The 23,211-nt window shown below is 32.1% G+C and overlaps 1 protein-coding gene across 16 annotated transcripts in view; it reads right to left on the reverse strand.

Moving 5' to 3' along the window:
- Positions 1 to 23,211, reverse strand: part of BAZ2B (bromodomain adjacent to zinc finger domain 2B) — a 383,461-nt gene that overhangs the window by 69,177 nt on the left and 291,073 nt on the right. For all 16 annotated transcript variants that reach the window (XM_058549063.1, XM_058549049.1, XM_058549051.1 and 13 more), the window contains 5 exons: positions 12,706 to 12,916; positions 7,331 to 7,423; positions 7,154 to 7,215; positions 3,141 to 3,206; positions 1,366 to 1,431 (listed from right to left, as the gene is read on the reverse strand). In XM_058549063.1, the coding sequence (XP_058405046.1) occupies positions 1,366 to 1,431; positions 3,141 to 3,206; positions 7,154 to 7,215; positions 7,331 to 7,423; positions 12,706 to 12,916 (498 nt within the window). The remainder of the gene's footprint in view (positions 1 to 1,365; positions 1,432 to 3,140; positions 3,207 to 7,153; positions 7,216 to 7,330; positions 7,424 to 12,705; positions 12,917 to 23,211) is intronic.

The raw sequence follows: 23,211 nt of genomic DNA on the forward strand, positions 1-23,211 counted from the left end.
GAAGATTTAGAATATACTACAAGTATTAAAAGTTCCTTTTCTGAGATTCTATAGTCTTCCATTAGGCTGAACCATATAAAATTACAAATATTTAATCACTTTTTACTTATAAAATTGCAATTTCTTATGGTTCTACCTAATACCTATATGATAGTAGCAAGAATCTTTACTCAGTAACCATTTAAACTTAAAATTCAATGACCTAAAAGCACACTTCAATGGCACATTCACTGAACTGACTAGCTAGATGGTCAGAGCATATTGGCTACAACTGGCACACATATTTTTAAAATTATTTTAATACATTGTGGCGCAATGCTCAAACCTAGCTGATTAGAACTCTCTCTACTCTGAATATAAATTTCCAAATATATTCTATAATTAACAGACTGTATGTCATTTCTATACACTGTATATGAATGAAAGTGACAACAGACAATGGGATCAGTTTGAGATGTTAATGTCCACCTATGATTCAGGTCACTATCCCGAGGGGCTGGGGTTTAATGCAAACAATTCTATGAATGTCACCAATTTAAATATTTTTATAAAGATAAAACATAGATAAAATTAATATTAAGGGCAGTCATGAAAAGGGGTAGAAATCTAAAGAACAAAGTAAGAGAGTCTATATAGAAAGAGTAACAAACAGTTCCCTGGCTTTTGTAGGATATAGTCGTGGTGGCTGATTCCAGAACCAGTAGGATCACTTGGCTGCCCTTTTTCAGTAATCAATTATCAGAAGAAGTGGAAGGTAAGGGGTAGAATGTGTGCGTGCGTGCGTGCGTGCGTGCGTGTGTGTGTGTGTTATTCTCTTATGCTTCCTGCCAGAAAATCAAAACCGGAACACTCCCAAACAACACTTGAAGTTACAGTAATTAACAATGGCTAATTTTAATACTGGTAAACAACAATTGATAAAGTTAGGTTTTTGTTTCCGTAGGCTTTTTACTTTTTAATAGTTAAAATAGTTGCTGGACATTAACAAAGAGAAGGTTAAAATCTAAGAAGAGAATCAGATTTGGGACACAATTGGAAACACGAATGACATAAAACAGCTTTGGGGAGACTGTTCTTATCCAGCAACACCATATACAGGTATCATGCAATAGTTTGCATTTTTGATTTCATGTCTGCTATTTAAAGAGCTCAAAGCATCGCATAAAACCTGTATAATGAGATAAAAAAATGTATACATACCATATACAATAAAACTACACAATATACACGTTCTATCTGTACTAAACATTTTTTTAGATAGCCATTTTGAGGAGAGCTATTTTTTATCACATAATTGATACTGGTATAATACCATATAGTTTTTATTTTTGAAACATAAAAACTCTGAGTCTCATCTAAACTAACCTTTATTCGTTTCTCGGCCTCCAATAATTTGGCATTTGCTGCTTCTTCCTTCTTTTTCTTTTTAGCCTGTGCATGCAAAACAGGTCTCAAAGTCATGCAACAGCACCACCACAACTTGAAAATAATCTCAGACTTGAAAATGGAGCTACACGCCTCACAAGGTACAAAACAATATGTAACCACATGTAGACAATTACAGATTTTCCCCCAGTTAACATTATATGTAACATACTAATTTCATTTCTGATGTATAGGTTAGCATTAAGATATACAAAAAAATTCTTAAATTCATGAGTATGTCAGCTTTTCTTGTTTTCTCCAAAATCTGTTACAAGTCTGAAATAATTGAGTGTTTGTTATTTTACTTTAAAACATAATCACAAAAAATGATTTTGTCATTATTGCTTTTTCTCTTATTTTTAAAAGCAAAACATGATCACTGTAAAAAATTTTGAAAACGGAATAAATTTTAACTGATAAATAAAAGTTACTTAAAGAACAAATTAGTAACAGTTAAAAATGCACATGTCCACTCTACTTGAAATTTCTTTTTTAATACTTGAAATTTGAGATAAAGAAATCCATTACTCAGCTGATTTAAATAAAATGTTAAGTCTGATTTTCCCTAGCTGCATATTGTGGTTAAATTCAAGGTTTGTTTTTTTTTTTAAATAGAATGGAAATTTATAATCTTTGATAAAGCACATTTTGAATATCAAGATCATGCTATCAAATTTGAGCTTCATAATCTTAAAAGTCATTAACTATCTAGAAGTTTCATAACTATCTAGTAGTTATTGTCAATTTACTTTAAGATAGGAATATTTTTGATTTGGGTTTTTTTAAAATTAATTTGAAATGGGTAAGGGAACATGCATATATTTCTAGAAGGAAAAAACTTGTAACATAGAAAACCTCAGCTATCTGGAGCCCTCAGGCAATAAATTGTTCTATATAGCAACAGTGAATAGCTGAAAGGTTATAATAATTTTAAATATTAAAAGTTTGTTTTCATAATTTTGAATGGAAATAATTTTGAGACATAGGCCTGCTTAGACACAGTATACTAAACATAATTTGGTTTTTTCTTGATAACTTGGGGCAATTATTCTGAATATCAGTTATTATACTGCACAGTTCAATAGAGTAATGCTTTTTGGCTATTAAGTGTTGAAAATTGCTTGCTATTCAACTGAAAGATTATAGAATGTTGCCAGGTTTTTGAATTCCTACATGAGCTGGCTGGAGTTTTTCTGTATTATCCCTTGCTGTCTTTTGGCTACTACTTTTGCTGATGCCAATATATGTCCTGTAGCCCTATTCCATCAGCTTGTGAGGAAGAGGGATACATTAGAAACCAGAAAACCAAGCTGGTTAAACTGTTTCTATATTTAAAATTTACTTTTACTTTTGTAATGTTCTACTTCTAAATTAAAAGCAAATATCTGACTGTAAGTCCTAATAACTTTTCTAAAAGTAAAGAACACGAGTTTTGGCACATGAACTTTATGACAACTATTTTGGCTGTTCAGAGGTTTTCCCTTTTTCTTTTTTCTCTTCTAACTTATTTCCTGGGTTTTTACTGTGAGGATTAGAGGAGCTTGCTAAATAAGGTTCAGATAAGGTCTTATTCAATGCATTATGTTCAAAGAGAATTTCTGGTGGACATATTAATTTGTATGAGTGAGAGAACATGCAGGTAAAATTTTTATTTTTGCAGATTTTAAAAATATATAGCTATATTATTTTAATTATATCAAATTTAAGAATTCTACCTCTAGAATTTGCTGGGCTCGAAGTTCTTTTTCCATTCTGATTTGTTGTATTCTCTTAATTTTTTCCTGTAGGAAAAATTATGATAATTTAAGATAATAAAATAAGCTCAATATCTAGGTGAAAAGCATTTAAGTGGAATCAAATAATTTAAGAAGAAAGTACAGAATTCCCAAAGGTTGCCCATAGAGGATACAAAATTTTATTAGTTTAATATTATATACATTCATATCAAATTGATATAATTTTATAAAGTTGCTCAAAAGAATTTATAAAATACAAATGTTAAGTCAGTATATAGAAATCAAGTAAATCAAGCTGATTGAATTCATTTAGCCTGTGGATCTTTATAAATATTTGCAATTACAAATAATACTTAATTGGAAATAAATATGGGACAGAATAGTAGAAAAAATAGTATATCAGGAGTCAGAAAACCTAAGGCTAGTCCTGAATTACTGTCATTCATTGCATGATCTTGAGCAAACAATAAATACTCTTGTATAAAACAGGGAGAAGTGCTGGCCCCTTTTCACTGTCATGATTACACACAATTATAACATTATTATTAACAATTTCCATATTATAGTTTCTTATTTCACATGGTGAATAATACGATATGACATTGCTTTTAACTACTACAATCAACCCAATGCAAAATAATCTGTAACATTAGTTAAAAATGGACTAATTACAATTTAACATTCTAGAGAATGATTCACATGACATAATTGGTGTTCACATTGTCTAAATCTAATGTACTAGTTATCGTTTTAGAATTACTGATCATCTACATTTTGATAAGAACATACATTTTGAGTTTAAAAAATTATCTCATACGCTATAAGCACATTGTTAACAATTTCATGTTTATAAACCTCTTTGAAAGTCCCAAATTGGCACTGATGAGAATAAATACATAGTTTTCAAGAAAACATCCAAATTTTCCTACTTACAAACTGCATTTGTCCTAGGATTTCCTGAGCCAACAGATTTTATACTGCTGTACATTACAATATCTGCTCCAATTTCCAGATGCTAGTTATACCTTTTGAAGCTATACTTTAACATGTTTTTAAACATTTCTTTTTGTGCACACTGATGTTATTATTCCTTATAGAGGTCTACCATAGGATAATGAGATTTCTGGCACTTCTGTTCTGATTTTAGAAAGCTGATCATATGCTATGATTTTACTGTTGGTGATCCTATCTTGGTCTTGAATATTAATTATTGCTTGCCAAAAATAAAAACCCAAGTGTATCTTTTGTTTCATTTCTGAGTCTTGGAGAAGGTTGTACTTGATCCATATTTGAAGTACTTATTTAGATTAGAACTTGAGATCCAAGTAAAGCAAACTCTTGATTTAATTCTTCTGCTTTTGTCAATCCTAAGGTTATATGGTGGTATGTTCTCAAATCAGCAAAAGTCATTCACTTTTCTACTGCACACGGAGATAGGTATGGAATCTTGGGCTTAAGTATACTCAGTCTAGAGCTTTATCTTAACTGTGCAAGTGATTTATATATATGCACATAGATTTGGTACTGCTGTCACTGGCATTAACAGAGATAAACATTATTTATAAATTATTATAATATAGGTTCATCGTATAATATTGAATACCCAACTACTGAACTAGGCACTTGACATAAAATATTTTATTGATCATAAAAAAAAAACGAACATAGGAGTTGAAATTATCTTCTTTTTACCTGAGAGAAAATTGAAGTTCCTAGAAAGTAAATATTTTGCCTAAAGTCAAATACTAAATACAAAGCCCTGGTCAGATTCTAATGCCTTTGCTCCTTCTATTCATAATAATGCTTCCACAAGCTTCCAGAAAATTGCGTTGAAGACTATCTGGTGATACTTTTGGCCTACTAGGTGGAAAAAATAATCCAGAGGATGAGAAGCACATGCTACTATTTTATTCTAGATCTAATGCTGACTTACTGACTGTGTGAGTAGATCTATGCTTACTTTGATTCACGTTGTTGGCAATAAGAAGTAAGTCAGATAGTATTCTGAGACTAGCCTCAGATAATATCTTGATGAATATCTAAGATTGGCTCATTTGTACTAATGCTGCTAGAACATTGGGACCCCATTGGTTTTTCTGATGAGCAGCAAAGACTATGTAGACTTAGGTTGTAGCCACTTCAAGACTCTAGGATCACAAAGCTGAATTTAAAGTGCTGATGGGATTTGATGGGTCTCTAGCCATTAGGAAATAGGATAAGCTATAAAAAAATATAACACAAACAACAGTATTTCACTTTAAAATGAAATATGAACTTATTTTTACACATATATGTAATAGCAGTAAAATTTATAATATTTTAGTAATTGTATTCATTAGACTACATATTTTTCAGTCAACCTTACAGTGTCTTTAGCAGTCTTAAGTAACAAACTAAGGAAGAAATTCAAGTTTACAGTCGACTACATTAAATTATGGTAAAAGAGTATAGGATACAGTTGGTGTTTTATATCTATCTTTTAAAAAGTGAGCACTTGCTTTGTGCCAGGCACTGTGGCAGGCACTTTATATTCATTAATCTAATCATTTAATTTAATTTAATCATTTTATTTAAACTCATTTAATCTTCAGATAATGCAGTTATTTTCTTTTACAATGGAGGAAATAGAGGTTAAGTAATTCATCTAAGATCACAAAATTATTAAGTAGCAAAACCCATATTCAGCTGTAGGCTGCCTGATTACAAACTCTAAATTCTGAACCCCAGTTCTATATCAACTCTCTCTAATCATACTGCTTTAGTCAATACTAGAAGGAACCTTAGAGATAAGCACATAAAATGTAGCCCAAGCCACTTATTTAGCAGCTATTTATATAATAACACACTTGACCATATTTCATACTCAGAAATAATTATTTGCTGTTTAAAATTTTTTAAAGAATAGCAGTTTACTCCCATTTCCTTTCTGCTTTAATGGTTATGCGAATACAGTCACACATTGCTTAACAACAGGGATACGTTCTGAGAAATGCATCATTGTGCAAACATCACAGAGTGTACTTATACAAACCTAGATGGCAGAGTCTACTACACACCTAGTCTGTATGGTACTAATCTTATGGGACCACTGTCACACACGTAGTCCATCATTGGACACAAATGTCGCTATACAGCACGTGACTGCATGTCATGGGAGATGGGAGAGGAGTTCACACATTCCCATCTTAAATGAAGTTGAATATCTTGTCATGTGATACTTTACCTACGAGAATTTAAAAATTACTTCATCTATCTATACTTAATTTTGAAAACTATATAGGGGAGGGATATTGTACATATATGATAGAATGCTGGTTATGCTGAAATAAAGCTTTCTTCATTTTTTGAGGTAGTAATTTTCAAGTAACTCTGAAAGCATTCAGAAGCAATAAGGGCAAACTTTATTCCATATAACTTGAATTTAATTTTTTACTAGTATTTTACATGTTTTAGATCAACAAGCTTTTCTTACTAAAATCTGAACATTTAAGCAATATCCTTTTCTGACACATTAATCTAAAAAGTTTGAAAATTGTTCAAGATGTCAACTTATATTCAAAATCTATCAGGATCTTAAAAGTACTTACACAAATTTACTGTTTGGAAATCATTTCTTAAAAAACTTGGAAGTAGACTTGTTTTAAAAATGAGGTGAATTTTAACTAATAGAAGATGACAACTTTCTAAAAGATACATAACGTGAATGTGAGATATGGTTACTTGAGAAATCAAAATGAAAATAATGTACATATATACATATACAAATAGATCCCCAAAATAACACCAGTGTTTTAAAAATCAGTTCCACATATGTATGGTGATGGATAAAAACTAGACTGTTTGGGGTGAGCACGATGCAGTCTATATAGAAACTGACATATAATAATGTACACCTGAAATTACACCATGTTATAAACCAATATGACCTCAGTAAAATAATTAAATTAAAAAAAAGAAAGGAAAAGAAAATCAGTTCCAACGCATAAACATACCTGTTGTTTCATAATCTTTATCTGTTCTTTTTGTTTTCGCTTCTCCTCAGCAGCCATTATTGCTATGATGAAAAACCAAAGCACAGATATCATCAGAAAAGGAATGAAGAGGAGAGGCCTCTTATGAATTCCCCAATACTCATTCTGCGAGTTTATGTTATCATTTAAATCACCCACCTTGTTGTTTTTTAGCTTCTTTGGCAACCCGAGCCTGTTCTTGCTTTTGAAGTTTTCTCAAAAGCTTTATTTGTGCTGCTTGCCTGGCTATTTCTGAAAAACACAAAAATTCAAGGAATATTTAACAACTTTACAAAACTGCTAACTTAAAAACTAGTATCATCATGAAGGATATAATTTTTATGAAAATTGCCTAAGGTTAGATACCAAGTAGGAGAATGGTGTGGCAGAAAACATCATGTTCATTTCCCCTAGAAACTGTCAAACTATTTCATCAAATATGATTCCATATACAGAACTACACAAAAATGATGCTTCTCTTAATCCTCAGCACAGAGGCTAATCTAAGCACATTTTTTTCACATATCATGTAATCCTCACTTAGTAGGAAAGTAGCTGTTAATATGTAAAAATAGTGATTTAGCTTCTGTCTTAAAGATAAAAAAATATAAAAAAGAAAAAGAACCCAAAATAAAACAAATACAAAGCCCCCTATACTTAGTACTTCAATCAACTATATATACGCTGAAGCATCGGAGTGCAGTGATATTTTCATTTGAGAAGAAGAGAGACTAAATCTGCTAAATAAAAAGAGTACAGAATGTCAATGAGTTTTAAGGACAACCTAGTTCTCATAATTTTTAAGGATAAATGTATGAAATGGGGATAGACTGATATAATTAACGGTCCCAAGTTTTCATTCCTCCCTCTATCCATGTCATTTGTAATGTGACTTTGTAGCTCCTCTCATCTAGAGGTGGAATATATTTTCTTGTCCCCTGATTCTGAGTTCAGCCATGTGATCTTCTTTTGCCAATAGGATGGTAGCAGTTGTGATGCAAGTAGAAGTCTGAAAGTGTACTTGTACTCTTTCTACTTTTACTCTTGTGCCTTGCCCTTTACTCTGAAGACACATTCAGGCTAAGCTGCTGGAGTTTGGGACACATGGAGCCAGTTGACTCCACACATGTGAACAGGCCCAGCAAAGATCAGCAGAGCTGCCTAACTTACCTCCAGCTGATGCCATCTGCACACGCAATCAATGCTTAGTGTTGTACACCACTGAGGTTTTGTGGTTGGTTGTTTCCCAGCATTATCGTGGCAGCAGGTAAGTGATACAGAAAGCATGTAATGTCATGCTTTCTTCTGCTGGAAAACTTGGTCAGAATACTTCTAACTATAAAAAGTGGTGTATCATAATATCACTCATAAAATCATTTTAGAAAATACCACTGTACATTAGACACTTTTAAACTTCATAGCAGAGGAAGAGTTTTAAGAAACCTATATGTTACATTCATCAATAATGAATATGATTGGGTAACACCTGAACCACTTGAGCTCTACTAATAATTTCCACCATATATACCATGCTGGTGTATTAAATTTACATGATCTTGTTTAATCTTCATAACAACCTTATGAAATAGGCAACATTATGTCCAGCTTACAAATGAAACAACCAAGGCTCATAGAGGTTAAATAGCAGAGCCAAGATATAAACCCAGGTCTTTCTGACTCTACAGTCTATATGCTACTATTTCTAAAAATCTTTGAGGAAATTTGAACACCTTGCGATTTTAGATAAGAACTTAACCCTAGGTCCTTGTAACAGGTGAGGTGAAGTTGGTTACTATGGCTGATTTTCTATCATTAACCCTTAAAAAAAGGGAAGGGGATGTAAAAGGGTCTAATTTTATCTAGCAAACTGCAAGTGTTAATGAAAGATGCAATGGAAGCTGATGCTACAGAATATCTCCAATTATCCAATAATTTTCAATATTAGGAGGTTATAAGCATCATCAAAAATTTCTGAGCCACATAAAAATATATGTTCACTAAATACTCTGGGAAATAAAAATCTATAAATTGGCCTGCAGAGACAGCAACCTCTGATAATAACACACCTGAAGGACACTGTTCTCATCTATGATAATACCAGGTAAATATTTTAACATTTAAGAATTGAAAGCTTTCACTGAATTCTGCTGTAAAGACCCAAATCTGCCTTAAAATGTAAAGACGTGTTAAGTGGTTAAAAAAGTTTCCTAGAAAATGTGACATAAGTATGATCTTTTGTTGCAAGCTGAATTGATGCTCTCTAATAGAAGTTTGGCTTATGATATGGAAATTCTATAATATATAGGTGCATATTTGTGTATGAATGTATCAGTCAACTTTAAGCCCCACACAAGTAGACAGTAATTTTAATTTTTAAACCCTTAGGACAAACATTAAAAACTTCAACTCATATCTTTTCATTTTAGCAAGGAAGATACCATTTTGAGTAATCATTAAAAATATATATAGCTTTAATTTTATATTATGATCAGTTGGAGAAGAAGATGTGAAAAAAATGTTAAAGAACTGGGGACACTATGGAGGAAGGAGAATGAGTCAGAGACCTCAAAAATTGACTCAGGCTCTGAGAAATAAATTGCTCCCAATATCTTCTCATTTATTTTGTTTATGGTTGCTGAAAATATTATCTGTTATAACTAACTTTTGAAATATTAATTTGAAAAATATTCTTTATGGTTTAAGAAATTATTTGTCTGCTTAAATTTTGAAGATAAGATTGTTTTTGAAATAAAGTTTATTTTCACGTAGAATTAGGGATAATTTGGATATACCACATTTCTTTGACTCTAAGATGCATTTTTAAATGTCTAAAATCAGAATGTGTCTGACAATTGGCAGCACTCTTCTTTCTTAGTGGTACATCTTAAAATAACAATGCATTATATAGACTATGGCATCTCAGATTCTATGATATGTGAAATGGACAGGTGCTGCTTGCTATCTTAGAAAATCTGAGATATTAATGGTATTGGCCAATTAACAGGCAGGTTTATTTATATAGTTTGAAAGCCTTTTTCATATTCAAACCTTTTCAGTTCCCTATCTGTATTCTCTGAGAAATTAGAGAACTCTTACTTCACAATGCTTGGATGTACATTCAAAGTTCGCATTTATTTTACTGTTTTGAACATTTCTTCAAATTAAGTCCAGTTTTTCAGTCTAGTTGAGTCCTAGCAGGATAATATATAACAGAAACTTCTAGAATCCCCTCAGATAACCCCCTCAAACTGTTAATGTAGAAGCCTTTTAGAAGTAAAAGGGGTGATAAAGTGATTCATTCCTACTTTCTTTTCTTTCCAAGAAAAAACATGCATATTACACCACAAATACTTGTAAATATTGATAATTATTTACTTACTATTAAATATTTAATATTTATACACATGTTGAAAAAGAACATATGTACACAATAAGGTCTAACGTAACAGAATTTGCAAAATGCAACATAACAAGGGAGAACTATGTTATAGAATACAAACCAATTTAAAATCTAGGGGGAGAAAAAACATTGGGTAAAAGGTAAATAATTAACTTCTATTTTGTTAAAATAAAATTTAATTAATTTTGCAAATATAAAGTTGCTATTTTGGATACTAAGTATTAATGATATTTGTACTAGATATGCAAAACATGCATGAAGAGCCCATGCATTGGGTATCAGTTAGTTTCAAGCTTTCTTATTTTATGCAAACAATGCACACTCACCACTATTATACATTCTTCAGAAAAGTCAGTGGTTTACTGACAATTCTAATTTTAAAAACTCATCATGTATGGCTATTTCTGTTAATACATTAACTTTTCTTTTTTTAGTCTTCACTAGTAACTATTCAGGAGAGATGCAAGTGTTAATAGAAACCAAATAAAATAACGTAAAAAATATTTAACTAACATACTAAGGCAGAGAAAAACTTATATGACATTAAGTTATATGCCAGGCAGTTAACTTACATGCCACTAGTGGAAGTATGAATTGGGACAACCTATTTGGAGACAATGTTTTCCTGCTATCTACCAAAATCGAAAAGGCACATACTCTTTGATTCAGAGATTCTGAGATTCTATGTCTAGGATTTTATACTATAGATAGCCATACCTGGAGAAGGATGTAAAGATATGTGTAATGTGTATTTATTTTAGCATTATTTGTATAGCAAAGATCAGGAAATAGCTTAAACCGTCATCAAAAAGAGACTGATTGAATGAAGTATGGTAGAGCCATACATGGCATCACTTATTATTCAGCCATTAAAAAAATAAGGTTGATTTTTAAGTGCTGATACAGAAAGATGTTCAAGATAAATTAAATGGAAAAAAAGCTGAGTAGTATGTATACTGTAAGTCCATTTATTTTAGAACTCAAAAAAGATAAAAATATATATACTACAACATATTATATATGCATCTGTTCATACATATTTTATATATATGAGTGAGTGTGTGTGTGTGTGTACACATTTCTGGATAGATTAAAAAAACTGTTAATAATGATTTTACTCATGAGAGTCTTTTATTTTAAGGCATGCTGTTCTATGAGCTTTTGTCATGGATATTTGTTTTATAATATAAACAAAGCAGCTACAAAGAAGTTATTTTTATGATGGTGTTTACAATAAACAGAAATAAGTCAGGCTTTTCCTCCAGAATAAAACTCATGAGAGGAAGTAAATTCTGCTAGTCTTTTAAGTCAATTTCTATTATTAAACCTTTATTTTACATTGATATATATGTTTATATATATGCTTGTGAATATAATACACCAACACAAATATTGATATGTATCCAGATAGCCTTAAAGGCTTCACATTTGTAACTAGCAATTCAAACTCACAGCAGAACTATTTTATCTTAGTCAGCTTTCTCTGTGGCAGACATAGCATGGGAACTTCATATTGATAATTTATGTATAATTCTGATTCAGAAATACATTTGAGGTTATTATGAGCACTTTGTGCTTGATAAGTGACGCTTTCTGGTGATCTTAAAATAAATGCTTTTCTATTTAAATCTATTAGTTTGACATTTTGAAAATATATGTAATATATCCAGATTTCAGAAGAACCCAAACTAAAAGACTGGGGTTACTTACCAGTAATTGGAGTTCTCTGAAAATTTACTCCACAGATCCACATATTTTGGAGTTTTTCCCTTGTACCACCTCAAGGAATCGGGAGCTGTTAAAATGAGAATTTCCAGAGGGTTGGCACAACCTTAAGGCACGTGCCAAGTGCTGGTTGATTCCCTTTCTGAGCAAGCCTTAAAAGCTTATCACCCACCTTGGTAATTCTAAACACACAGGGTATGATGTGTTTATGAGCACGGCTCTTGAGAGGAGCTTACCTAATCAAAGAACTCCAGTTACCAGTGGGACTCCTTATTTTCTCATTTTTATCCTAACACAAATATCTACTTTTTAGAAATTGAGAGCAGCGTCATTCATAAGTCAAAAACATAAGAAATACTTATATTTTTTAGTATGGTTATTACAGTGTCAGATACATTATGTTTCTCACCTTGAGCTTGCAGTTTTCTTAGCAATTTGGCATCTGTGTTATCTAGAAATTCAGCACTGCCAATATTTGGAGGTCGACCCTTCCGACGTCTCATCCTGGATTCCTCTCTTGCTCGCTGTCTCTCTGGATTTGGTGGTCTTCCTCTACGACCTTCCATTGCCCTGATACGGGGAATGACATCCTCTTCTTTCAAAAGACACCACTGCATTCCCTTTTAATTAACATTTTATGGAAATAATATATTACAAACAAAATAAAAACAAGTGATCGATATGTCAGAAAATTCTAGGTAAATTCACAGATATTTTGAAATTTATAAAGCTGGTACAAACTTGAAGAATTTTATTTTTTAAATTAAATTTGTATTTACAATTGTTCATAGCCTTTTGCATATCTCTAGTATTCTTACTTATACATAGAGAATTTTATATCTGTATCTATAAACATATAAATAGAGATATATATCTTAATCACCATGTCTGAACTATAGCGACGATAAAATTGGCAGATATTTGAAAGTATTAGTTGTGTGATGACACTTCTATGGGTTATCAGTTCAATCAAACATTAAGCTATCCAAATAATAGATGAATGTTTCTCTTTATAGAAATATTACAGCTAATAAATCAAGAAGGAAGGTAAGAGTTAGAATATCAGCATTTTGCAATACCTCATGAATTAATGGATCTAAGCATTGAACTTGAATGGTCGCCAATCACCAGAAAGAGAGCCAACCAGACAGATGTTAGCCTCCTGATGGAGGTTCATTTCATCACCTATAAATTAGTCTTGCCTCTTCCCCCCAAATCAAACCTGGATTTGATTACGCCTCTAGACTTAATTACTATAACTGCACAGGAAAAATAGGGTGAGAAGTGTATGTTAAATAACACAGCAAAATCTAGTCTGTAAGAAATTCTACAAATTACCCAGTTCCTTCAACAAATAAATTTCAAGAAGTTAAAAAACTGTAGGAAGAATAAAGGAGGCTTAAAAGATGTATCAAACAATTCCAATGTGTGGACCTTATCTAGATATTGATTCAAATAGACAAACTGTTCAGAAAATTATGACAATATCCGAACAATTGAAAATGTGAATAATGACTGATATTTGATGATATCAGGAAATTATCTTTTTAGAGTATGACACTGGTAGTGTGGTACTCTTGTAGAAAACAAGAGTCCTTATCTTTTAGAGATACAAATTGAAACATTTACAGATGAAATAAGATATATAAGATTTGCTTCAACAAATTACGGAAGAGGAGAAGTAGATGGGAGTATATGTAAAACAATACTGGCTACGTGATAATTTCTAAAGCTGATGATAGGTACATGGTGTATATTATTCTGTCTACTTTTGTATATGTTTGAGATTTCCCAGTATAAGTCTCCTAATGGAAATACATACACCAGCATAATGCTAGTGCATTATAGGAATAATCCTGTTCAGTGCATAGAAACAATCTGAGTCTGGTGTTCATTATCCTCCATATGTCAATCAAAATAAACACACTGTCATATTACTTTACTTATAGTCCAAAGTAATATGTTCAGATATAGGAAAGGCATCCTTTTCAAATAATCTTTCTAAGATAACTGTTTTATTATTTCTTCTTTATTAAAGAGATAATTCCTTTAGTGTGAAGGTTAAGAAAAAATTTTTAATGTGTTTTTTTCTTAAAAAAATCTCTAACTAGGAATTTAGCTTGAACCACTGTGGGCAATTCTGCAACCAAAAACAATCAAAAGTTCTTAAGTTATATTTTATGCTATGATTCCTAACCTGGGGAAAGGAGTCTGTGATTATCTCATTCAATGGGTACTAAAAACACAAATACTACTTCTGTACCCATAATGGATGATAGCTACTTTCCATATTCCAAGCACTGTGCTTTGTTCCAAGGATTATAAATACATTATATACTTTACTCTTCATAACGGTTCTATCTAATATGGTGGGTTTTATTGTCCCTACATTACCACTGAGGGAATTCAGGCCAAGTGAGGTTAAATAGTTCCTGAGGTACGGAGGCAATAAGGAACAGAACTGTGATTTGAACCCAGGACTGCCTCATCTAAAACCTGTGTTCTTAACCACTGGATGTAACTGATGTTACAAAGATGTTCTTATACTTGATAAGTAACTGATCACAATATTCAGCCATGAGAGCACAGCCAAGATTATATCAAGGCAGGATTGTGTCAGAAAAAAATTAGTGCATATAGTCCATATATCTATATGTTAAAAATAATATCTACTAATTCTTTTCAGTAATTCCCATTTTAAAAATTAATTCTGAGGAAAATAAGAATTTTTTTTGCTGAGATTTCAAATGAAGTCAATAGGAACAATAGTTGTACTAAGTGCATTTTCAGGCCATAAACCACTATGAAGGAAGCCATCAAAAGAATTTTATGTTTACCAGTATGGGAAGCTTTTGATTAGTTTAGGTTTTCATTTTTCTATTATGCTCTTGGGCACCAAGGCAACATGTATCACATAAATTGAAAAGTATAAAAGTGACATTTGTGACCCTTGCAGAAGAGAGAGACTAATAAAAGAGTCTGTAAAGGAATCCGCATTTAGTTTTTCAAGTATCTTATTAATAATAAAATCAACTTTTAGCCAAGATTTAAAGAGCTTGATCAATGTATCTTTTTTTATCCAGTTATAATTTTTACATAGTTATGTTTTTATGCCAGGAAAATATACCTGTGCCAAAAAAGGAATGGAATATGTTGGTGCCCAAAACTTACCAAATATTATCATTATCATTTACATTTTTGCCCTTAGCATTTATAAAGTAAGTACTTTCTAAGAGAATTGCATATATTGGAGGCTACATGTAATGTCTTCTGACTCCTGGATTTTACAAAATGAGAAATGGATTGTTAGGAAAATCTGAAGCTTATGTTACAGCTTTAATTCACTGAGTGGCTAAAATAATTGTAGGTAAGGAAAAAAAGAAGTATTTTTCTCAATGAGCCTTCCCTCAGGAAAAGCAAACACAATTTACATCACTTGATTCATATGCTATAAGCTTTTTTGTCAATCAGAAGTTATGCATCAAAATAGAGTTAGTTTATTAATTCTTTTTCCTTAATTCCTAAGTCTAAGATCATAAATGTTTCCTGAAAATAATCTGTCTTGACTAAGATTTAAAAGATATGAATAAAAAGAAAATAAATGATCAACACGATGGAGAAGGTGACAAATTAAGTCTATTATACCACTATAATTTCACTTTCGAGTTACTAATTTAAATTCTTAGCAATAACACATTCACTTTGATAAACACTACAAAGAGAGAGAAGAAAAAAAAGGATTTATGTTTTATTTCAGAAGACTGAACAAAATAATTAAGGTAAATAAGTAAATAAGTACACTTTATACTGTACACTGCAGTGCTTTATAAAAGATCTCTGTAAAACTGTAGTATTACAGAATAGTTTCCACTACTTAAACATTTGTTGAGGCACCTACTCTGTACAGGGCATAACATTCTTTTAAAGGTAAGCTACATAGATTCCTCTCCCCAAAAGGACCAACATTTTTAACTAGGACCTCAGGCTCAGGCTATTCTAACGTAGGTGATTCAAGGACCACACCCTGAGTAGTAATGAATTTGAAAAAGATTTCAGAGGTTGGGACGGAAGTTGTCTCAATTGTCCACTTAAAAAAAAATAATGGTCTGGATTAGAGCCTGAAAATTAGACCTGGAACGGAAGATGAATACATCGGTATTTTCTGGAGAGAGGACTACCTAGATGTGAAGGAGAGAAGCCTGAATGGAGACCAGAAAGGTGATTAAGGTTTGGAGTAATCTCTAAGCAATATGGAAAAGGGAAATGGTAGTGAGGTTTTCTTCCTCAACAAAGTCAAGATACGGGATGTAGAAGTACTTGAGAAAACGGGCAAATAAATTTACTGCTCTCAAGTATTTTATGCTTTAAAAACTAAACAGAGCTTTAAAGAAAACATTTCAAAGAAACTTTTAAATGTTTTCTGTATCCAGAAATTCAAAAAAGATATTATGAAATTTAATTTAAATATGACTTCCTATTTCAACATACCTATTATTCTTCATAAATGATACTCCAACATATCATTGGAGCTGAACATCTCATGAGCAATGGTCTGTTTTCACCTTATCTTAGAGACACTGAATTGTCTAATTAACTGGGTTTCCCACAATCACCAAAAGCTATAGTCAATTTGTAGTTTACCAGTAACATGTTGAGGTCTTCATGGGATGCATTCTCAAATCTCATTCCTGCTTCAATTTCATATTCTAGCTTGTCTTTATTTTTCTTTTGTTGCTCCTATTTTGTTTGATTTTATATACTTGGAGGCTGATTTATTTGGGGGGGAAAGTACTATCTAAGCAAATGAAGTAAACCAGTCCACCAACAGCCAATTCACTGAATGATCTATTTGCTGAGTTACTGAGGATTTTTTTCCCCTAAGTTTTAGTATCACTAAGACTTTGCTGCAGCAATTTCACCACGGATTTGCAGTCGCAGGCCACTAAATATCAATTTCCCACATTAACATTTGAGATGCCTAGTACTTCTCGAATGCTCAGTATTATATAAGTGAATGGATGAACCTTAATCTACTCATATTTTTCTGGATTGGCACCTGTATCTATCCCAGTCCTTGCCTCTGGTAGTAAAATAGCTGTGGTGAGTGTTTTAATCTGGATTAAGGTTATTTGGTCTGACAATTTTAGGTCTATTAGTCATTCAGTGAATTGATCACTTACAAATGGACTTTTGGCTAAATAATTTTCAATAAATTTAACCATGGCTCAAGTAAAGAAAGTTAATTTTTCTCAATACCTTTCTCTTTGAAAGCGTACTTTCAGGCCAGCCCTGTGGCTTAGCAGTTAAGTGTGCGCGCTCCGCTACTGGTGGCCTGGGGTTCGGATCCCGGGCGCGCACCGACTCACCGCTTGTCTGGCCATGCTGAGGCCGTGTCCCACATACAGCAACTAGAAGGATGTGCAACTATGACATGCAACTATCTACTGGGGCCTTGGGGAAAAAAAGGAGGAGGATTGGCAATAGATGTTAGCTCGTTAGCTCAGAGCCGGTCTTCCTCAGCAAAAAAAAAGAGGAGGATTGGCATGGATGTTAGCTCAGGGCTGATCTTCCTCAAAAAAAAAAAAAAAGTGTACTTTCAGAATCCTTTACTTCCTAATAATTAGTTTATAAAAAAACTTTTAGAATGTCCTACCTAATAGGCAATTGATCTTAAAGACCTTCTATAATATGTATACTTCACATTACAGATGAGGGAATTAAGGCTGAGAAAAGTAGGCTTCAGTTTTTCAAAGTAAAATGGGATGCTGAACTACCCTGCTAGGAGTCTAAGAAAAATCTTAGGGCACAAGCAAAGCAAGGGCATCAAATATTTTTGACAAAACTCGACATTTCATATTTTATGAAAAACAAAGTTTACATCATGAGTTAACATCAAATTTTGTTCTATTGCCTTATACCTATTTCAGTTTAGTATTATGTCTATTTGTAGTGCCAGAGCTTTATAGACCATAAACTTATCAGCATTAGGGAGTCTTAATCTAATCATAGTTTATTAATATCATATACTGAATAGCACTTTAAAGATGTGAAAGAGTAAGAACAGTTATTCTATGCTGGGAGAGGGGTGTCATCTATTAACAACAATTGAGAAAGATGTAGTTTGATACAACTGTTTCTACAATGTGAACTATGCTTTCCAGTTACTCACTGTAGGTTACCCTCTAAGAGTCATCACTTTTAAATACCTCCTTAGCTCCTCACTTGGATTCATACAGTTGGCCTCCTAGTACAGGCCCTTGCCTAGCCATCAGAAATCCTACCTGGTAGATTAGTGACATAGGTTTCCAGACTTTTAGATTTCTGGTACTGATCTTTCATGTTCTCAGTGTCCTTATGTGCCCACAGCTATGTTGCATTAGGTGTGACAGTTAACAGCAGAGTTGAATTAGAACCCTGGTTGTTGACTCCCAATCTTTTGTTCTTTACTTATTTGAAATAATTACCAGCAATACAATCTTGCCAGAGACTGCGTTGCCTGCTTGGTTGTGAAGTCCACCCCACCGCTTATTCCTTATTAACAAAACCCTGGTTTTAGCTGGACAGCATTGTGCTTAGTGTTTTATCTTCCCCAGACAATAAGCTTCTCCAAGCCAGTGATCATAACTTCTATTCTTTTGTACTCTTCAGTTTCTTTATGAACACTAGTTTTTCCTCAAAGCCAGGCTTTCAAGTTCATTTCTATAGTGAAATATGTTCACAATTTTCCTTATAGAAAACGCCTTTAGGGAAAATTTATTTGGGGAAAAAAAAAGCCCGGCATATTAAGTATTTGCCACAAATATTTATTGATTAAATGACTAAGAAAAAAGGCTTTTTTCAGTAAGAACTATAGATATTTTTCTTTTCTTATGGCCTTATGCTATTTTAAAGAAATATCTTAAAAAAAATACATCTCAAATAGAGAAAGCAACATTTTCTAAGTCACTTTTAACTTGTTCTTTCTTTGCATCTTTCATTTTCTTTGCTTTTTTGGCGTGAATACTGTAGATATTCATTATTCTACTCTGTGAACTTCCTAGTTGAAAAAAATACACTTAATTGTCATACTTATGCTTAAATGTTTTGTTCTCTACAACTCACAAAAATGCTTTTCAAAGTAGATTATCATATATTTCAAAATAATCTTTGTCATTAACAAATTATTTTGATGCCTTCATATATTTGTATAAAAATGTAAATACCTTTTACCTAAGTATATTGAGGTAAATAAAAATAACTGTTTTATATTTACCAAAATCTGTCTAGCTCAACCTTACTTTCTATTATTCTAACACTCAAAAACAAAATAAAATGAAAACAATGATAAACATTAGGTTCAACAAGTTGTTTATAATGTAATGGAGCAGAAGTCTGCAAGAAATCTATTTACCTTACACCCTTTTCCAAGGGGTTTCACTGGCTAAAATAGTTAACAGAATTTCATTAGAAGGTAGTCAGCCAGTATAGCACAAACTTACAAAGAGCATTACAGTTCATTTTGTTCCACTAAGTCTATCATCACTAAAATCATGGTTTTTACAGAAGCTGGTAAGAAGTGTTTAATATCTAAGTATCAGTAGATACTGACAAGTAGCTGATTCTATAAATCTCTTAGCACATTTGTAGATTGAAATATATGAAACTGATAATGAACAGATTTAAAGGTTTTCCCCTCCTCATTTCTTGTGTGCCATCTTATCTATTTACTTAAATTAGGGCTTCTCTTGCTCTCTTTTTTAAAGGTAATCATTAGATTGTTGTCTTTTAGTTAGTGATAAATATACTTAAATTTCAATAAATATGAGCTCTCATAGCTTTCATCTTACTGTACTATACACAGTTAGTCAATATTTTCAACAAGTGCTTGCTGTTAATAAATATATGTACAATCATTATCTTAAGCTCAGAAATATCTTGAGTCAAAAATGATTAACTTATACAAAATAACCATGGTTCTCTACTGCAGATATTATCTTCTAGCAGAAATTATCATCTCCTAAATTTCACTTGTAAAATACAGAGCTTTGGAATACCACTGTTGGAATTTCTGAAATGCCTTGAACAAAATTAGAACTTACAGAACTAATACTGGAGGGTTTTTTTGATAAGTTTTAAGAGAAAAAATAAAAATATGATTGAGAAAATATATTTTCCAATGCAAATGTTTTATTAGAAGAATGATTAAGAATACTAATGAATCTGCAAATACAGCTTTTCACTTGCTATCAAACTCCCAAAACAGATAAATGAAGCTGGGAAAACCGTAGCAGTAACATTTAAAATCATTATGTACAATCTCCATGCATTTGGAAAACTGAATGCTTAGCTTTATTGAATTACAAGGGGTAAAAGCACTTATTTTTTTGAATAGGAAACTTTTTCACATTATATATATATAATACAAGCAAATTGTAGAAAATATGAAACATGCAAGAACATAGAAGAAAACAATCCATTGTACCACCAACCATTACATTCATCAATAAAATTCTGCACATTTCCTTTCAGTCTTTCATGATGCATAGTTTGTTTTTCAATATATGTATAGCCATCATACCATTTATATAATTTGTATAAAGACAGACATATTGTAAACACATACAGATCCTCACTGCATGGTAACAGTGTCTTTGTCTCAAACTATATTTCACATCTACAAAATTTAGGCCAATCAAAATTATTACACATCATAGTTACTCAACAAAAATATATAATCTTTGTTCATTTTCATAGAAAATTATTATATAATTTTCTACAACTATATGCATCTCTAATTAATTAACTAAACATTTTCTTTGGATTACTTACCTTTAATTGTTGTTCTCTAAAAGCATTCTGAAATGAATTCAATGTACTGATTTATTTTTAACTGAAAGAAGTGCTCTCAAAATTGCTAATCTTTTCCCTTAGCAGTCTGCTGAAATGTTGGCAGCTTAACATATTCTGGATTTAGTAATTCATCAAATTCCTTGATTGGAATTTATCTCTCAACCAGACAATATGCATTTGGAAAACACTGATTATGTTTAATAAAAAGTGAATGGATGTCAAAGAACATTCTACTCTGCCTAATGAAGCTTTATAGATTGTCTAATTATCATTGATACAAAATAAAAAACCCTTTATGTATTGAACAGCAATTAGCTTTCCTCTCAGGACAAAAATCTATTGAACTTAAAAACATAAAGATATCTTTGGCATATATATGACAAGTAAAGATTTGATAACAAGAACCAAAAGATTAAAAAATGAGAAGGATTTTTAAATGAAATTATTATTGCCTTCTAATATGCTTTGTGACTAAAAAACTGATTCACTGTGTATAGAGCATGTAAAATAACACTGTGGTTCACTAGAATTCTGAGAATCTGTTTGGTAACAGATTTAGTCTAAGATAAACATTTTTTTAAGTTTAAAAAATAAAAAGAAAAATAGAAAAGTCTAGAATATATTTCCATAAAGAAGTTAAACCTCAGATAAATGTATTTCGGCATTTTAGAATTACCAGTAAAGAAATAAGTGGATCTGGATATAACTTGTTCCTTAAAAAGTCACAGGGGCCGGCCCCATGGCTTAGCAGTTAAGTGTGCGCGCTCCGCTGCTGGCGGCCCGGATTCGGATCCAGGGCGCGCACTGACGCACCGCTTCTCCGGCCATGCTGAGGCCGTGTCCCACATGCAGCAACTAGAAGGATGTGCAGCTATGACATACAACTATCTACTGGGGCTTTGGGGGAAAAAATAAATAAATAAAATTAAAAAAAAAAGTCATGGACGACAATGGAAAATAGGTTCTACAATGAATGCAAAGGAACACTGTCGGAAACCTCGAGTTCTAGTTATGTCTCTCCTGGTTGAGGCTGTGTGATCTTAGAAAATTCCTTAATCTTTGAGCTTTCAAAATAAACCTCTTGCAGAATTAGGAAGGCCTTTTCTATTTCTATAACTATAAAATTAGAGGGTAAGATAGGATGGAAAAGCTTGCCTATTCACAATAGAAAATATTAATTGCCAGAAAAAATTTCTTTCTGTGCATTATAATGGCCAAAAGCGAGACAGTTTCAATCAAGAAGGAAAATATCAACTTCAGTTGACTGAGCATTTTAACCTTTTGAAACATTTTCATGCATATGATCTCATTTTGACCTCACCATAATCTTATGAGGTAGAAGTAAAATTGTTATTGTCTCTATTTTGCAAATAAAAAATTTCAGGAAAAGGCGGGCATTATTTTGTTGTTGTTTGAAATCACAAAACTATTTCATGGATTAACAAGAATCTAGGTCTCCTCACTCCTTAATTAGGACCTGTTTCAATGGAGCTGATAAAGTTAAAGGGAATAATAAGCATATGTAGCTGAATCCAAGTAAGGAACAAAGGCAAAACTTGAAAGGAAACATAGGAAACAAGGTCTCCGCAGTGGGTTCTCTGTGCTGATTAGTGAACTTGTGTACTCAACACTCAAGCTCAAAGGGAGCTGTAGTGATATTTTCAGAAATGTGTGTAATTAATGTAAAAATTCAATTTCTGCAAAAAGCAGAAATTTCACTCATCTAATATTAAGGCAACCCACCTCTCAGCCCCCAAATTACCAACTTGTGAAAATGGATCATGTAGCATGGAATAATCAAATGGACAAGGTCCTTCCAGAAAACTAAGGCATATTTATCCTGTTTTGGACTGATTTATAACAACATATTTTTCCTATCCAAACTAATTTTTAAAAAACTGTTTACCTTTCAGGGAACTAATGTTTTCCTATATTTCACATGAACATGCAGATATTTTAATACCTATATAAACTGTAAAATTATTGACAGAATTAATAAACAGGAAAAAATTTACTTAAAAAATTTGAAAAAGACATCTACTATGTCAAAGCTCCTTGTCACTGAAACACAGTAAATTGAGGCCTT

Source organism: Diceros bicornis, chromosome 10 (assembly GCF_020826845.1).
Source record: "Diceros bicornis minor isolate mBicDic1 chromosome 10, mDicBic1.mat.cur, whole genome shotgun sequence".
NCBI lineage: Eukaryota > Metazoa > Chordata > Mammalia > Perissodactyla > Rhinocerotidae > Diceros > Diceros bicornis.